The sequence below is a fragment of the Copadichromis virginalis genome, linkage group LG8, assembly GCF_057382275.1.
Source record: "Copadichromis virginalis isolate Kocher_CV1m ecotype Utaka linkage group LG8, C_Virginalis_male_GT1.1, whole genome shotgun sequence".
NCBI classification, from domain to species: domain Eukaryota; kingdom Metazoa; phylum Chordata; class Actinopteri; order Cichliformes; family Cichlidae; genus Copadichromis; species Copadichromis virginalis.
In genome coordinates this window covers 10,381,119-10,397,639 of record NC_140625.1, presented here as the reverse complement: position 1 = coordinate 10,397,639, position 16,521 = coordinate 10,381,119, and the positions used below count along the sequence as shown (strand labels likewise).

The 16,521-nt window shown below is 42.9% G+C and overlaps 1 protein-coding gene across 1 annotated transcript in view; it reads right to left on the bottom strand.

The window, feature by feature from the left end:
• The window catches only part of snx29 (sorting nexin 29), a 143,548-nt gene that overhangs the window by 126,290 nt on the left and 737 nt on the right, over nucleotides 1-16,521 (bottom strand). The window contains exons 2-11 of the mRNA XM_085465703.1: nucleotides 15,773-15,837; nucleotides 13,067-13,119; nucleotides 11,448-11,572; nucleotides 10,599-10,779; nucleotides 10,422-10,492; nucleotides 8,506-8,763; nucleotides 6,605-7,001; nucleotides 4,908-5,020; nucleotides 4,438-4,537; nucleotides 4,213-4,295 (exon numbers count right to left, since the gene is read on the bottom strand). Coding sequence (XP_085321829.1) covers nucleotides 4,213-4,295; nucleotides 4,438-4,537; nucleotides 4,908-5,020; nucleotides 6,605-7,001; nucleotides 8,506-8,763; nucleotides 10,422-10,492; nucleotides 10,599-10,779; nucleotides 11,448-11,572; nucleotides 13,067-13,119; nucleotides 15,773-15,837 — 1,446 coding nt within the window. The remainder of the gene's footprint in view (nucleotides 1-4,212; nucleotides 4,296-4,437; nucleotides 4,538-4,907; nucleotides 5,021-6,604; nucleotides 7,002-8,505; nucleotides 8,764-10,421; nucleotides 10,493-10,598; nucleotides 10,780-11,447; nucleotides 11,573-13,066; nucleotides 13,120-15,772; nucleotides 15,838-16,521) is intronic.

The following is a 16,521-nucleotide window of genomic DNA, read 5'->3' as shown; positions in this document are numbered from 1 at the left end:
ATTAGCCAACAGTAGCCTGACTGCTGTTACCGAGAAATCCTCAGACCTGAAAATGCAGCAGGCCTCGGGTTCCCTGGTGTAGGAAAGTGCTCGGCCATCGATGCCACTGACTGGACCTAACATACCCCACAATGCATCCAACTAGGAACCTCTGGGATATTATGTGTCATGCATCCAAAGCCACAACATAGCACCACAGTCTGTCCAAGAGCTCACTGATGCTCGGATCCATGTCTGGGAGGGCATCCCCCGGGACAACATCCACAGGAGTGTGCCCAGATGTTATGATGAGTGCGTACAGGCATACGGTCTACTTAGCCACAGGATCACCTGATGACTTCATCCAGCCCTCACACTGTTGGTGGTTTCGCTTTGACTGACTGTTAAAATCAGTAAAGATTTTAAGCTTCAATATTTAGTTCATCAAGATGTGTGATTTAAGTGTTCCATTATTTATGTATTTGTTTTCGAGCAGTGTATTAACACAAATCCATGGGATCAAATTTAGATTGTTTATATCTTCATAGTGGCAGGAAGGCAATAATAACAGAATGGTGGCTGTCAAGTGCCAGGAGCAAAACTGTGCGACTAAAACTCGGGAACAACTCAAGAAAAGATTGAAACGAATCACTGAAAATCAGAGTTTGAGTGCACAGCAAAATATCTGAAACTGGGCAGGACCACTCGAAATTTTGGATACTGTCGCTCTAAAGTTTGGCTAAAACAAAAAAAGAGAGCAAGCTGAAGCAGTAAAAAATTCTTGACCTTATGAATTATATATGTCTATGGAGTTACATCAAAAAAGACAAATCAAATAGCTCTGAGGAAAACAGTTTTTTTTCTTCCAATTTCTGACATTTCATAGACCGGAAAATCAATTCACAGAAAAAATAACCGACAGATTAATCCCTAATAAATATAACGGTGACATTTGTGTCATATGTGTGGCAGCAACTTCAGTTTAAAGGTCTCCGGGTCTTTTTCTTCCAGCTTAAAGCGTCAGTCAGTGGAACTGTATCAGTCGCAGCCAAAGTCTGCCAGCAGTCTGCTGCCGGGTGATGTTAATCTCCATCCTGATGTTGAGGACAGATTTGGGCCAAGCTGCGCAGTTGCACGGTGACTCATCTCCATAGTTACGCTCGGAGGTGAGCGTTGAGGTTTCAAAGTGCCTAACTAGGCTGTTACCAGGACTTCCATAAATATTAACCGTGAGACACAGAGCTAATCCATCCTGCATTTTGCATGTCCTGAATTACACACATGCAAAGACCTTAGCTTTGTTTTCATGGCTAATGTAGGGTGTCGATATAGCCACAGACATGAGCAGGTCTCTCATCTAACCCCGGGATAAGTGCCTGTTTGGAGGAGGACGAGGAAAAAGGAAAGGCGAAGAAGAAAAGCGATGACAAGCACAACAGTGAGGAGAAAGGGGAAAAACTCGATTATCTCCACAGCTCCATTCTCCACATCAGCAGGCCAGAAATAAACGTGACCTTTAGTCCAACCACGCGTTCACAGCGGCTGCCACGGACGAGCCATTAGGGACTTCAGTAGAGCCAGACGCCCCTCTGTCCGCACAAGAGGACGTGAACAAATTACAGCACAAGTCTGTGTGCAGCAAGACAGACGCACGCACCTCTGTGCTCAGGCTCTGCGTGGAAGAGCCATCTTTCCAGGAAAACAAGACAGCGTGCACTTCCGCCAGCACGTGCACGCCCCGGCTCAATCGTTCCAATAACAGATGCATTAGGCGAGAGCTACGCCTTGTAATAAGGGAGTCTTGTGAATTACAAACTCCATACTCTCCAATCAGTGGATGCTTGGCCTCATGAGCTGTCAGACCCAGAAGGAAATCACTGAGGCCGAGCTCACACTGCACCCCTCATCCTTCTTTTTTCTCCTAACACAGTTTTTCCTTCAGGTTCTCCAGCACGCCTTTAAATAAATCCAGCACCTTCTGAATTTATCAAAAATGTACTCACTAAACAGGCAAACAACATCATGGGGTGTTTTTACTGCCCTTCAGTGTGCTCTAATAACATAGTACAAATGTATAACACAATCTAAACCTAATCAGTTCGAGTAATTTAGTATTTTGCATGCATCACTCTGGTGTTTTCACAGGCTCACCGTTACTCTTGTTGACAAGTCCACTCAATTCCACGTATGAAATGGTGGCACGTCTCTATGGAAAGTTTAACCTGCAGTTTAGATCAATACAAAGTGGATTTTACCTAAAGGCAAAACCCAGAGTGAAACGCTATAAAATCAAGGTTTAATCAGACATGTTCTGCGTATTTTTCCTTCTCCTTTCAGACGATTCTGCACAAATCTCAGGGGGAACTGTTGTTTTGGCTTAGGTGCAAAAGCAACAGAGCCAGGGAGAGCAAAGTGAATAGGAGTTTTTCAGCTGAGAAGAAGCTCTGATCTTTTACTGAAAATATAAAAACTGAATCAAGTCAAAAACGGTATCTCTGCCTCTGTCCACTGGTTTCCTCCTTGTGTGATGTGACTCAGTCTGGAGAGAAGCTCTTTTGCTCTTTAAGGTCTGATACCTAAATGTGACGTTAGAGTTTCAGGCAGGATTTGTCTTTGAAGGAAGAAGAAGCTATTGAAATCTGCTATTCTACATCTTTTAAAGGCCTTGTGTAACCATGAAAACCATCCTCTCTGCTCTTTGCCTCTATGAGAGAAATTTCAGATCAGCAGCTCTCTCCCCTTCTCTCTCTTTGACCCTCTGGCCTCCTCTTACTGAGGACTAATAGACTAGACGACCACTCAGTCCCGGTGCTTAAGAGCAGTTCCCCCTCACCTTCCCTCCTCTGGCTTTCTCCGTCTTTCTCTCTCTCTCACACACACACTAAATCCCAAAATCTCAAACAGCATCCGTCTGGGCGTCTAAGGGTCTAAGCTCTGATTAGCTCCGGGGCACTGAGCAGAACACCAAGCAGACTCCAGGCAAGAGGGAAAAAAGTCTGTGTGTTCAGTGAGCTGGTCGCACACACCAAAATGTCCATCATGTGATTTCATTTTAGTTTTCTGTGTTTTTGTTTTTTGTTTTCTTACAGATCAGAAATTTGATGTGAACTACAGGCATTCTCACAATCTGATTTTTGCCATGCTCCCAAGCAAACAGCGAGTCCATAGAGTACATACAGTAACATGTCAGAACACTGGAACAACAGCGCCACCTGGTGGATGATTTGACATAATGAAAACACAATGAACAGTCTCTGGACGAAGGGCTTAACTCACTGCAATTAGATCAGTTTATCCGCCAAGAAAAATGACAACAAGGTTTGAAAACACTAATCAGGAAGTTCAATTTCATTTGCTCCGGGTTCCACAGCTGTGGAGAAATTTCCCAAGAAAGACATGTCAGGACTTTCAAAGGATTCATTACGGTCACAAACTTCTGGGCCTACAGCTTGAAATCTGATCATCTTCTGGGTAAAGCCTCTTGAGGAACAGATAATTTGACAAGTGAGTTTCCTGCAGTCAAATCTAATGTAAGGCGTTTGTATGTTTCATTCAATTTAGGAGAGGTTTGTGGCGTTTTGGGCCACTCGTTATTCAGCTGCGCAAACTCAAATTTCTCACACACACATTTTGCTGATAAAAGCAAGTTTAAATGTATGTTTTGAGGTTAGACAAAGTGTGTGTGTGTGTGTGTGTAATGCACATATCACCTTTTGGGCTGAAGAGAGTCTCATGCATGTTGTTTTTCTTGCATGCATCAGTGCACAATTTTACAAATTCTACAATCATGCATGCAAGAAAATAAAAATATTAATTGAAAACATTTTTCTTTATCTGAAGTTTTGCTAGCTAAATGAGTATTTTGTTGTGTATCCAGCAGGTGCTTCTTAGCAATTTGTAATTAACTCTTCTGTTCCTCTTAAGGCGTTTTTTACTCGTACTCCCAAGAAACTAATTGAGGGTCACGAATAAATGCGCGACTAACAACATGTTTTTGTTTGGCAACCAACCCACAGCTCCGCACCAAAAGAGATCAAATCCATCTTGTTCGTGGGCATGTTTGAACCTTTCTTGTCAGAGTGACTGAATAAAATATGCTGCTCAGCTGTCGTGAATACCATGCGTCAAACGCCGCAATGATTCATATCACTGAACAGTTTTGGGAACATTAAGAAGAGAGGGGAGGCGAGAAATAGTAAGAGACAGACAGACGGATAAAGAAAGCACACTCACCCACTGTCATGGACTCGGGCAAAGCAGATGTTGACAGCGCGCTGGAGAGCGGAGCAGGCTGCGTTGTTGGACTGGACTCCATACTGAAAGAATTCGAAAGAGGAATCACATCTTGGAATTGCTTCTTATTTTATTTTGCACATTAAGCTGCAGCACAACGTCACATTGAGGAGGCCTGGAAGTGAAGAATGTTTCACAGCACTTCTGCCTGAAACGACAGCTTACTTGAACGTGAGCTGAGATCTGCTGCTGCTCTCGCAGTTTCCCACTGATCCTGCCGACTCACACTGAACAGGAAATGCGGCCGTGTCTTCCACGGAGCTCACTGAAACAAAGTGAAAGTAAAGCTGGAAGCCAAAAGAGAAAGTCCCTGCGTTTCATTCGATGAAATAAATCCTTCACGGAAAGCCGCTCTGATCAGCAGTAAAAACACAGCATGCCTACTGCAAGAGAAATAAGGACCATTTCCCTTTATGGCCTTTCAGGTCCCCCATCAAAGACTGCCAGAGGCACTGATGTGTGAATGTTATGTTTGCCTAGATTGCATGAAATTGTGTACTCCTGATTGATCCTCGTGATATCATTTTGGGACAAGAAATTTCATGAGTTCCCACAGAACTACAATCAATCTTTGGCTATTTGTGTGAATTGTGCATTTCCACTGTGACGTGAGCCACTAACCGCTGCTGCAGTACCTGACTGAGGATCGGCAGGGTTCACAGGAATGAGGATGTCTGCGCTGCTGTGTCCAGCCATGACTTGTAGAGGGCTCCACGTGGACACGCTGGACAGGCTGCCCACCACCACCCTAAAACAGCACAATTTCACTCTTGGTCAGTTTGCTGCTTGAGGAATCAGTGAATAAATTGACCTACAGGTCAGTTTATTGTGGTGTGTTCAAAGTCTGACACACCTGTAACAGACACACCTGTTAACACAGCATAATAATGATAATCAGCCAATCACACAGCATAAACCAAGTGCATGTAAGCATACAGACATGGCCAAAATGAGAGGTTGAAATTAAACCAAGCTTTTTCTGGGGCAGAAGATAATTTAAGTGACTTTGAATGTGGCAGGGTTGTTGGTGCCAAATGATGGTTTGACTAACTCAGAGACTGCTGATCTGCTGGGACTTTCCCACACAACCACCTCTAGAATCTAAAGAGAACGGTCCAAAAAAGAGGAAATAATCATCCAGTGGCATTTCTCTACAACAGTAACCACTCTGTCCAGCCTACAGATGGACTACAAAAGCAGCAATAACTGCACCAGCTGCCACTACTGTCAGTTAAAAACAGGAAACTGAGGCTACAATTAACACAGGCTTGCCAAAACTGGACAATATGAGACTGGAAAAGTTGCCTGGTCTGTTGAGTCTCGATTAACTGCTCAATGTTTGCATGTGCGAGTCAGAATTTGACATAAAACCATGGGGTATCAAGGGTTCAGAGTGATGATGGTGGTGGTATAATTTAATTTAATAACTCTCTACCCGAGTATTGTTTCTGACCATGTCCATCTCTGTTCGACCACAGTGCACCATCTTCTGATGCTCAACTCAAGCAGGATAACGCACCACCTCAAATCATCTCAAACCCATTAGCTGAACATGACAGTGAGCTCAGTGTACTCCACATGTGCAGCCGACAGTGTGATGTTGTCAAGTCAATATGGACCAAAATCTCTGAGGAATGTTTCCAGCACCTTGCTGAATCTCTGCCATGAAGATTGAAGACAGTTCAAGTTGAAAAAGGGATCCAGCTCAGGACCAGCAAGGTGTGCCTAATAAAGTGTCTGGGGAATGTGTATCTATTTGAAAACTACAAATTAGAACTTTCTGCTGTTCATGTACGTCTCCGCCACCCTGGGAAGGCGCGGCTCACAGTTTGAAAACCTTTGGTATAAATAAATTCTATATCTTTTTGTGGTATTATACATGCATACATTTTATACATACATTTAAAATTGAGTGCTAAAAGTATAAAAATGCAATCTAACTGAAGTAATTTTCTTCTGGTCTGTAGATGGCAAGTTTTGTAGAAAACAATTACAGAAAAAGGGCACCGATCTCTCTTTCCAGAAGTCATGATCATGACCCGAACTATTTTTATTTTCTACCAAAACTAAACAACCCGCAGCCGGATCACCGTGCAGGAGCAGCGATGCATCTAGCTGTGACGAAAGGCTTATGCTCATGACAGTGTGACAGTCAACAGTCCTTCAGCTCAAATGTAATGTTAGCGAGCTGCACGCAGAAAGAAGAAATCTCCTGCATTCAAACTGCTCACATGCTGCTTTTTGCTGAATTTCTCAAATATATTTTTTCTGCTGTGAGCACCAGAGTCTAAAGTACAACTACTACTAGTCTACTTCGGTTCTTTTCACTTACTGATCACTCGGTATCCTCTCTTCCTCTTGGGTTTGTGCTCTAGGCTTATATATCTCCTCCTCTTCCTCCTCGTTGTCTACACTCTTGGTGTCAGGCAGCGGAGGCGCCGTTATGGGAGGTGTGCGGCAGGGATGCGGGGACCCCACCCAGTTGACTATGCCCGGCTCAGACATGCCATTCTGGGCAAGCGACTCCGAGAAGACCGGCTCCAAAGGGTCAATCCCTTCCTCCACACTGCTCTGAGCAGGAGCGGTGTGACTTTTCCTCATCCCGCCAATCTTCTGGGAGTCGTCTTCCCCGTCCTCCTCATCCTCAGCTCCTCCATCCAGATCATCATCAAAGGAAATGATGTTGGTGATCTTCTTTTTCTTCCGCCGCTCCTTCCTCAGCCCTGAGTCTGGGTGGAAAAATATATTTCTTTTTACAAAGGAGTGAACAAAAACTTATATATTTTTAAGGTTTATACTTTCATCTTACAAACAGCTGTAATGCTTAAAAGATTAAAACGCTAACTTAGACTTAGATAACCTGCATACTGACATTTTTATCATGTGTAATAACTGAGACACAGGACACATAACAGTCATTTTATTCATCTTCTATAGAGAAAGCAGTAAAAGCTAAAAAATCAGCACTAAAATATCTATGGATTACAAGCTGTAGCTACTGTGATGCCGCTCACTGATCAGTGAAGTCCCATTTGATGCCTCAAACTGAGTATTTTGGCCAGAGGTCGAAGACTGCATGAAAAATTTAAGGTCATCACCTATTCAATAATGGTTGAAACACTTGACCGAGACGAAAAATGTTTACCGATGTCATAGACTGAACGAGAAGTCGGCTTGTTTTCTCGTAGACCTCTATATAATCTCTTTGCAACCAGAGCGCATCTATCTTTTATATACAGTCTATTTTATCAACGTAGCACACTGCGATTACCAGCTGCTTTTGCAGATTTTGCATTCATGATTTAAGTGTAAGGTGAAAGAACTGTTTACAGTTTAGTTTAAGTGCTTTTAACTGGTATTTGTGCAATGCAAAACTCAAAAATTGGACTGAGAGGAGAGAGGGAGAGGACTGGCAACAGAATTGGGAGCAGTCCTGTTTGCAAATTACAGAACATGTGCACTTCTATCCATCCTCAACTGTGCATAATGAGGAAAAAAAAAACAATTATGTGTATTATCTGCCGATTCTGCCTCTGCTGACAAAAGTGATGAATTTCCTGGCGCCGTGTCTTCATACTTGAGACCAACACTGGCTTTGGTTTTTCCTCCTCGTTTGGAAAGTAGCTGATATGCTAGACTCATGATGACTGTTAAGCAATTATCGTCATTTTGAAGGCTTTTGTGAGGAACAGATGAATGACGATAAAAGAAAGTCTGTCTCCTTCCTCTCAGAGCCAAAGAGGCTGGCTGTGCATTAGCAAGTCTTCTAGCGGTGAATAATCTGAATAGGCTTTCCCACTCAGAGGAGCCGGCGCAGCAGCTTAGAATTTCATTTACATTCATTTCAGCAGAAAGTTTCAGCAGCGCACAGTTAAAAGTCTAAAGGCGCTTTAGTCCCGTTGAGGAGAACATATGGAGAGAAAATGGTGTGAGTTTCCCCCCGACGGGACAGACTGGGGCAGACTTCTAAATGAGGTCAGACTTCACGGTGGGATTCTTCTCTGCTGCAGATGCCTCGAGCTGCATCCTTGTTTAAGCATCCATTATGGAAGCACAAACTGAGCCATATGTTGCTTTTTGCTGGTTTTGTGACACTTACAAAAACACATATACTGCAATACTAAAACAAAGCAAATAAACAGAAAGTGTTTGGATCAATCAAGTGCAAAACTAAAAAAAAAAATCACCAGTTTCTTGCATATAAGAGCAAGTCAAACACTGCTGTTGCCCTACCAGCAGAGGTGCTGCGTGGCACCACAGGGAGTGGGTCGGAGGCCCCATCCACTTTAGGGGTGAAGCCAGGCACCACAGCTGTGGCTGTGCCGATCTCTCGCAGCAGGCTGCTAACCCCCTGAGTGGACTCTTTCCACAGGCTGCCGATGCCCTGCGTGGACTCCTTGAGGAGGTGCGACACTGAGGACCCTCCACGTGTTACGGCGCCGTTCAGGTCGCTGTTGTCAATGTTGATGGCAAACAGAATGGAGTTCAAACCTGAGCACAGCAGATGGAGAGAGAAGGAAGTGAAATGTACTTTAGTTCCACTAGAACACATGAAGCTTTTGAACTTTCTTTGTGCTTGCTAAGTATTTCTGGGTGCACACACCAAATCTGCCCGAGATGTAAAAAAGAAGAAGAAGAAGAAGAAGAAGAAGAAGAGAGGAGAAATGCTCTGGCACAAGATCAGTGGTTTACATTCTAAATAATTTTATGGTTTGTTTTCATCCGAGTTGTGCTCATCAATAGTTCAACAGCACCAGTGCGCCCATTAACATAAATGGGGTCGGAGCTTAAACTGTCAGCAAAAACCCACTCATGCTTAACAAGTAAAGTGCAAAGTCAGTCAGTTTCCTGTGTTTTACAGCGGCTCCGTTTGTGTGAAGTCATTTCAGAGAGACTGAGTGTGGTTAGTAACACACGAGAACACAACATTTAAAGACTAAAAATGCAGCCATAAGTTGGCTGAATTTAAATCTTCCAGTGTGTAAATTCTAATAATGGGGCAACAAATATAGCCCAGCAAAAGGACCATATTTTAAAAGGGAATTTTAAACCTCGGGCTTAGTTGTATGAGAGGGGCCACAGAAGAAGCTGAAAAACGAAACCAGTGTGGAAATGCAGCAAACTGCACGTCCTAGAGTGGAGTTTTATTTTATGAGTCTCCAACAATCTGAATGCCGGATGGGAGCTGACATGGACATCCGTAGCTCCCTGGCTGCCTGTTAGGCATTATCTGAGTCGCTGAGCTGACCTTTTTAACCTTGTTTATCAGACATAATATGCCCTGCTGTGTGGCTAATTACACCAACAGGCCATCCAACAAGTTGGTGCTTTGTTTTAAGCTGTGGTGAAATGTATGCAGATGTGTTTGGGCTATGCAGGCATACAGTCTGTGGATGCATTCAAGCTACCTAGAGCCTTCTGTCTGCAACTAAATAGCTTTAGCCAAAATGCTAATATTCAGGTGGCAGTAAAGAGGCTACTGTCTGATGTCAGAGTGGCTACATCCAGCTTTAACAGTTTGAGTTGCTTCCACTTATGTTACTTAAGCTTAACTTATAACCAACTCATAAAGCACTGTGCAAAAGTCTTGCACCACTCCTCATTTCTTTATATTTTGCTTGAAAAAATAATTTTTACAATTATCATGAGCATGAAAATGAAAACTTGGTATGATCACCTTTATTGTTAAATGGAGCAAACTAATACTGAGCAGAACAGTACAGCTTATTGGTCTTCTGGAATAGTTCTCCAGGCTTCTTAAAGGACATTCAAAGCTCTTCTTTGGATGTTGGCTGCCTTTTGTTCTGTTCTCTGTCAAGAGATGTTTAGGCCCGGGCTCTGGGGAGGCCAATCCATGGCTGATAGTGTCCTGTTATGCGTTTTTCTATCCGGGTATGCTTTATATGTACTGGAGGTGTGTTTGAAATCATGTTCATGCTGAAAAATGAAGCTGTTACCAATCAGATGCTTGTGAAATGATGACGTATGGCTGATCAAAAATCCGATTACAAGAACTTCCTGGGTGACTCGAGACTTTTGCACAGTGCTGAAAGTCTGTATTAAAGTTTGAACCCTATACTCTCCTGCTGTGTCAGCAAGCTGTTTAGTGTGTTTACCACCAATAATTTAATGCCAAAACACAAGCTCACCTGCAGCCATGGTGGGAAGCATACTAGCTCTCTCTTCATCAAGCACAAAAGCCCAGTCTTCATAGTAAGATCTAGAAAACACAAAAGATCTATAAACAAGCGAAAAAGAAAGAAAAAATCCCACCTAGCTGAGAAAATGTGTGCGGAGCATAACTGACGAGGGGGCTTGTCACTAACCCGAGACGGGGGCGGTCAGCCAGCAACGTGTGCAGGTAGCGCTCCAGCGAGTGCTCATTGAGGGCGCAGCGCAGCCAGGCACGACCTCGGCCGAGCTCTGAGGAGATCTGGCGCAGGGAGTAAAACCGCTGGAGCTCGTGGCGGTTCAGGTGCTCCTTCACGTAGAACCAGAAAGTCAACTCTAGCGAGCGGGACAAAAGGAAAGAGGAAGAATAAGCTCCACCTCCATTGTGAAAAACAACTGCTCTGGAGTTAAGTAAGAGTTCAAAAGGGCAGAAAAGAAGCTGCAAAAGACTCTCTCAGCACATCCCCCCTCTCATTAACAGAAGAGGGGACCCTTCACGCACCACTCACACAGCTCCATCCCGACCGTCTCCATCCTTTGTTCTCTCCTCAGAACTCAAACTAGGTCTGTTTTAATGTTGTGTTTTCTGAGGTGTGGTAATTAATAGGGATGAGCGTTATGCTGCTGGTTTGCATACAATCACCATGTGACCTCAGAGAAAATTGAAACTCTGGCTATTATTGTATTTCTAGCATTGTCAGAGGCCCTAGCTTCATTAGTAAGCTCTAAATCCTCAGGTTCAGGCACAATCCTGTCTTCTAACTGCCTGTGAAATACAGAAAAGCATTGCATATGGTAATAGATATACATGACAGAAGTCACGCATTTGTCCTCAATAGCAACACTGTCTTAATATTCCACAGAATAAGCTGTGTGGTTGTAGTTTTTAAGGATACCTTCCGCAAATCTGCTTATCCAAGGTCACAGAGGGCTAAAGTGAAGTTTCTGCTCCACTTTTCAACTCTAAACCCACAATTTCACAGCCGTACGGGAACCTGGCGTACCTGTTTCAGTCTTGCTGCTGAAGCCTGCGGCCTGTTTGAGAGCGGCAGCTGTGAGGGCCAGACCTCTGCTCTTCCTCAGACCGTGCTGCAGCACCGCTTCAAACTGTGCGCACAGACAAATCACCCTGCAGAGACAAAGACAGGTTAGGATAACATGAAGACAAGCGGGTGGGGGTGTCGCCTAATAGTCAGAACAGCCCAGTTCACCCTGCTGTGCTTTTTATGCTGCACTGGAAATGTTGCTTTGGCTGTACATTCAGATGAAACTACAACTAATCCATGTTAATGTTAATGTTCAATTAACTGAGTGCATCACATATCAAATGATTCTCCTAATGCAGATAGTCTGAAAGGCCTGAGGTTAAACCCAGCTTCACTTTATGGGATTTGGCCTCACATTTGAATCTCATAAATCTACTATAGATATAAGATTTCTCTCATACAAGACTGCAGTAGCTCTCACACGCCTTCTCTGGATGACCTCCAGGCTCTGTTTGTGTATCCCTTTTCTACTGAGCTCTCCAAGACCCTAATGTGGCAGCTTTACCTGAGGTTATCTCTGCAGCTTCAACTCTCCGCCCTTTTAGCTCCTGAACTTTCTGAGCTTTAGTGTCCGAGAATGAGAGAAAGCGACATTCCCTTGTGTCCCATGTTTGCGCTACGCACCTATACTGAATGTACTCCGACTATGTGTTTTTCTGTTTTGTTAGTTCTGCCAGAGGCAAAGTTCTCTGTAAGCAGAGGCCCTCTCGCTGGATTGTGGAGGCCATCTGCCGAGCAGGGGCACGGTAACATCACAGTTTTACATTTAAAGCGCCGTTTGTGCTGCAACCAGCTGGTCACTGCCACACACTTTTTCCAGCTCTACTATTATGATGTGATGACGGGGAGGGGGGTCCTTTTCTGCTGGGTATACCATGCATCACGGTACTGGTCGCCAACTTTAAGATGAACTGAGGAGAGGTGGAAAACTATACTGTGGACCATACAGTAAAAACAAATTCCTTTTGGAAGTCGTGGCTACAGCATCCTCTGACCTAGAGAGGAGACAGGTCATTCATCCTACTACTAGCACGCAGTTTTAAAAACAGGTGCATTAGTGCCACTAACCAGTCTTTTATAAATGCTCTTCATCTACAAGGCGGACATAATATTGAATCTTAAAAACCAGTACTCAGAGCTGAAAATGAGATCTGAGCAGCACAGAACATGAATCAATAGTATTCTCTCTCAGCGTGAAGCTCTAATGAAACAAAGTTGGTACATCATTTTTCTTACATAGCCACCATTAACATCACAAAGGAGAACATTCTCACTGCTCGGATATGATGGAAAGTCTGCTAAAGCTCTCAGACCGAAAACAACAACAACAAAAAACAACAATTATTTTCCATCTAAAAAAATGATTTTGCTGTTTAGAAAGTAACCCTCAAAGCTGGGCGTACAGCCAGATCGCTGCACTGAAAAAGCTGGAGGTAGCGCGAGCACATACTGGAGCCTAAAGCACTACATCATCTATGACCTGGAGCTCCACACGTAAAACAAAGCACCTTTTAGAATGATAAATAACCATCGTGATAAAGCAAAAGAATTTCTGGGTAACAGGCAGCTCCTCTTACCTGCTGTCTGAGTCTGTGGCGATCTCCTTTCTTCCTCCAAAGCGGATTTGGCACTGGGAAGATATGAGGAAATTGCTTTTTTTTTCTTCATGTATGTCTGCTAAGTTAAAAAAGTCTAACAGCACTTTTCAAAGCCTTAAATTGCAGATCGGGTCCTCCTTTAGTCCTCTACGGACACTACAGAGGGTATCTGTGCTACATCTCCTGGCCTGTGGTTACAAGGTTACAGACAAAATAAAGGAATTACAGAAAATGATTTAAAGGTCAAACTGTGTTTCTGATCTGACCTTCAAGAATTAACTGTAGGGGCTTGGCTGGTGCTGCAAACCTGAGAAGGAAGCTTGTCTGACTGGCAGCACTGGTCTCAGTTTTGATATTTACATTTGACACAGTGTCAGAGTCCAGCCCAGCTCCGATACCGTACATGCAGTTTCATCTTCCCTCAAAGCATCAAGCCAAACCCGATCCAGTAGAATAAGAGTTAAGGGGTTTTTTTCTCCTTGGACGTTAAAAAGTATCCCGTGTCAAAATGAGTTGAAACACTCTGTAAGGTATAGATAAAAATCGAAAAACACTCCGCACCCATTTCGGAATTGAGAGCAGCAGCTGCTGTGTAGACAGTGAAACAGTATATTTCATTTCCATATATTTGCTTAATGTGGGACTTCAGCTGCTAAACGGACATGTTTTAAATGCAACCACACTGTGCAGCCCTGCTGTTATGAGACAGGGAGGACGTGATCTGGTACGGCCTTCTCTGGCAAAGACCTCGCCCGGACGGCACCATATGTGGCACCAAATAAAATAAGGAATAACTATGAACAGGGTGGAGAAGCTTCCTACATCTTCACTTATGAAAGACACCGATCATTTTAGTCACACTAGAGTAAAAACAGAACAAAAATAGAGCACATTTGTGAGAGTTTTTCAGTCTTTTATTGGTCCTGTGCCAGCTTTTTGAAACTGATTCCTGGCATTTAATACAAAACGTGTACTAGGGCTGTTCGATATAACGATATATATCGGATGATGATATAAAAACATCTATCGTTTCATTTTGCGCTATCGTTTGTTTCCTGGTGTTGCAAAATAAACTGTTTACGGCAATATTTTTTCATCGTTTTGATGGTCACTGTAGTGGCTATATTAACTTCTTAAAGTTCTCTCTTTCTCTTATATTTAATATAACCACACTACAGACGGACAAGCGCCTGTTTTTATGCGTTGTCGTTAGCAACAAGGATGGTAACATCGGTGTCCGCTTGTTTATGTTCCACATAAACCTTTCACAATAAAGCTCAAGATCCTGTTGAGACTTTTCAAAATAAACGGAATCACGTGAAAGAGCAGCTTATTTACGGATGAGAATTAAAAAAGAGCCGCCAGGTGCTAAAAAATAAACCTTAGACTCAAACGTTAGAACAGGCTTTTCCCTGCAGCACGCCGTGTAATAAATACTCACAAAGAAAACAGCGGCCTTTACAACTTATGTCTAAAAATGTATCGTTTCATGCATCTGTTAAAACACTCGACTCCAGCTACATGACGCGCAGCTGGAAACACTTCCCGCAAGACGAGCTGCCCGAGATTCACAGAATTTACAGAAAATGTTACATTTTTGTGATTTATATCGTTATCAGGACGATAAAATTCCTATATCGGGATATGAGATTTTGGTCATATCGCACAGCCCTAACGTGTACCGTAGTTTTCGGGTCATAAGCCACTACTTTTTCCCCACACTGTGAACACTGCGGCTTATACTGACGTGCAGCTAATGCATTTTTTTTTTCATGCAGCCAAAAACATTTTGCCTGGTAACAGTAGACCAATAAAATTGACAAGTAGTATATATTCGGTATATATTTTTACCGGTTGTTAAGAGATATTGTAATGTTGTTTGTGCACTGTTCCGTAAAAAAACCATAAGCAACGTAATTTGTGTGTTACTGATACGTATGTATACTTAAAGGTAGCGCTGTTCGAGGAAAAAAAGCATTTGCAGTATGTATTTTTGTATGTTAGCATAACGTTTATGTTACCTTACGGATTAAATTAAACATTAAAAAGCCTCACGTGTAATATTTCTGTGTAAATATCTCATATTACAAGTGAAACGCATACAGCTTAAAATCGGGTGCGGCCTGTACAAGTACAAAATTGATTTTCTTTCTAAAATTAGAGCATGCAGCTTTTTATCAGGTGTGCTCTGTAGTCCGGGAATTACGGTATATATTTTTTCATGTTTTTCAACTACTTTCAATTAAGCATCCTAGGTTTGACTCTGTCTTTATTCATATTTTACAAACAACCGCAGCTTTTTTGGAATGGGGTTTGTATTCATGGTCATTGTGTTCTTTTAGGTAGGACTCTACCCATGTTTTTAACTTTGTTCTACAGAATATTGGGTTACAGAGGCCGTCAACAGAACTCGGTTTTACTTCCTCCATTGTGTTTATAGAAAGGGAGATAGAAGGAACTGTAACAAATTCAGTCACCACAAAAATGTTGACCGGGAATTTAAAAAAAGCCTGTTCCAAAGAAAAGATCACTCACAACTAGTCACACATTTAATGTGAGCTGATTTCCTGACCATAAAAGCAGAGGCTTAAAATTATTAAACCTCGCTCAGTCTATGTGGACTGCAGCACTGATGATAATTTCTCGTCTCCAGCATAAAGAACGTCCAGATAACCGGTAGCTCACCTGCTTCACAGCATCCAGCAGCCTCTCCAGGAGGTTCTGCCTCTTTGTATCAGTCTGCTGGGTGCCTGCGGAGGGTAACACAAACAAAAACAAGAGGAATGAGGAAAATGACGTTGCCACAGATTAAATTTCCCATCATTTATCGTTACTCCATTCATTATTCATGACAATGAAGAAGGAAATGAAGTTGTGTGGCAAGTAATGGCTGCTCGGAATCAACATAAATAATCAAAACTGACTGCGAAGTTCTGCGTTTAAGGACTGCTGAGCTCCAACTGCGACAGGAAGCGCCTATGGACGTTAATATTACAGGGTACTGTGAGGATTCTTTAACCTCTAGAAGCACTGTGGAACAATGTTTTATATTAACATTTTATGGGCTGAGTGAATTATCCAGAAAAAAATAGCAGACGAATCAACATTAGTAATCATTAACCCTGCAGCCCAGACAGCATATTCACAATGGCAATGATGATGCTCCTTGTCTCAAAGGTTTTAAGTCATCGAAGAGCTGCCAACCCACTGGAGCAGCTCCCCGGTCATGTGTTTCCTCTGGAGCACCTGTGAGTTTGCAAAGGGACTTAAGTTACTTTCATCCACCAGCTTGTTTACCTGTGAATTTAGGCCAGGAGCTTGTTAAACACACACCTCTTACCGTAAGCTTCAAGGCTTTCCAGAGACTTCAAGCATACTTCCCTCATATAAAAACTATTAGGTGCTTTCCAGCTTCCAGTCACAGTTGGCCTAAG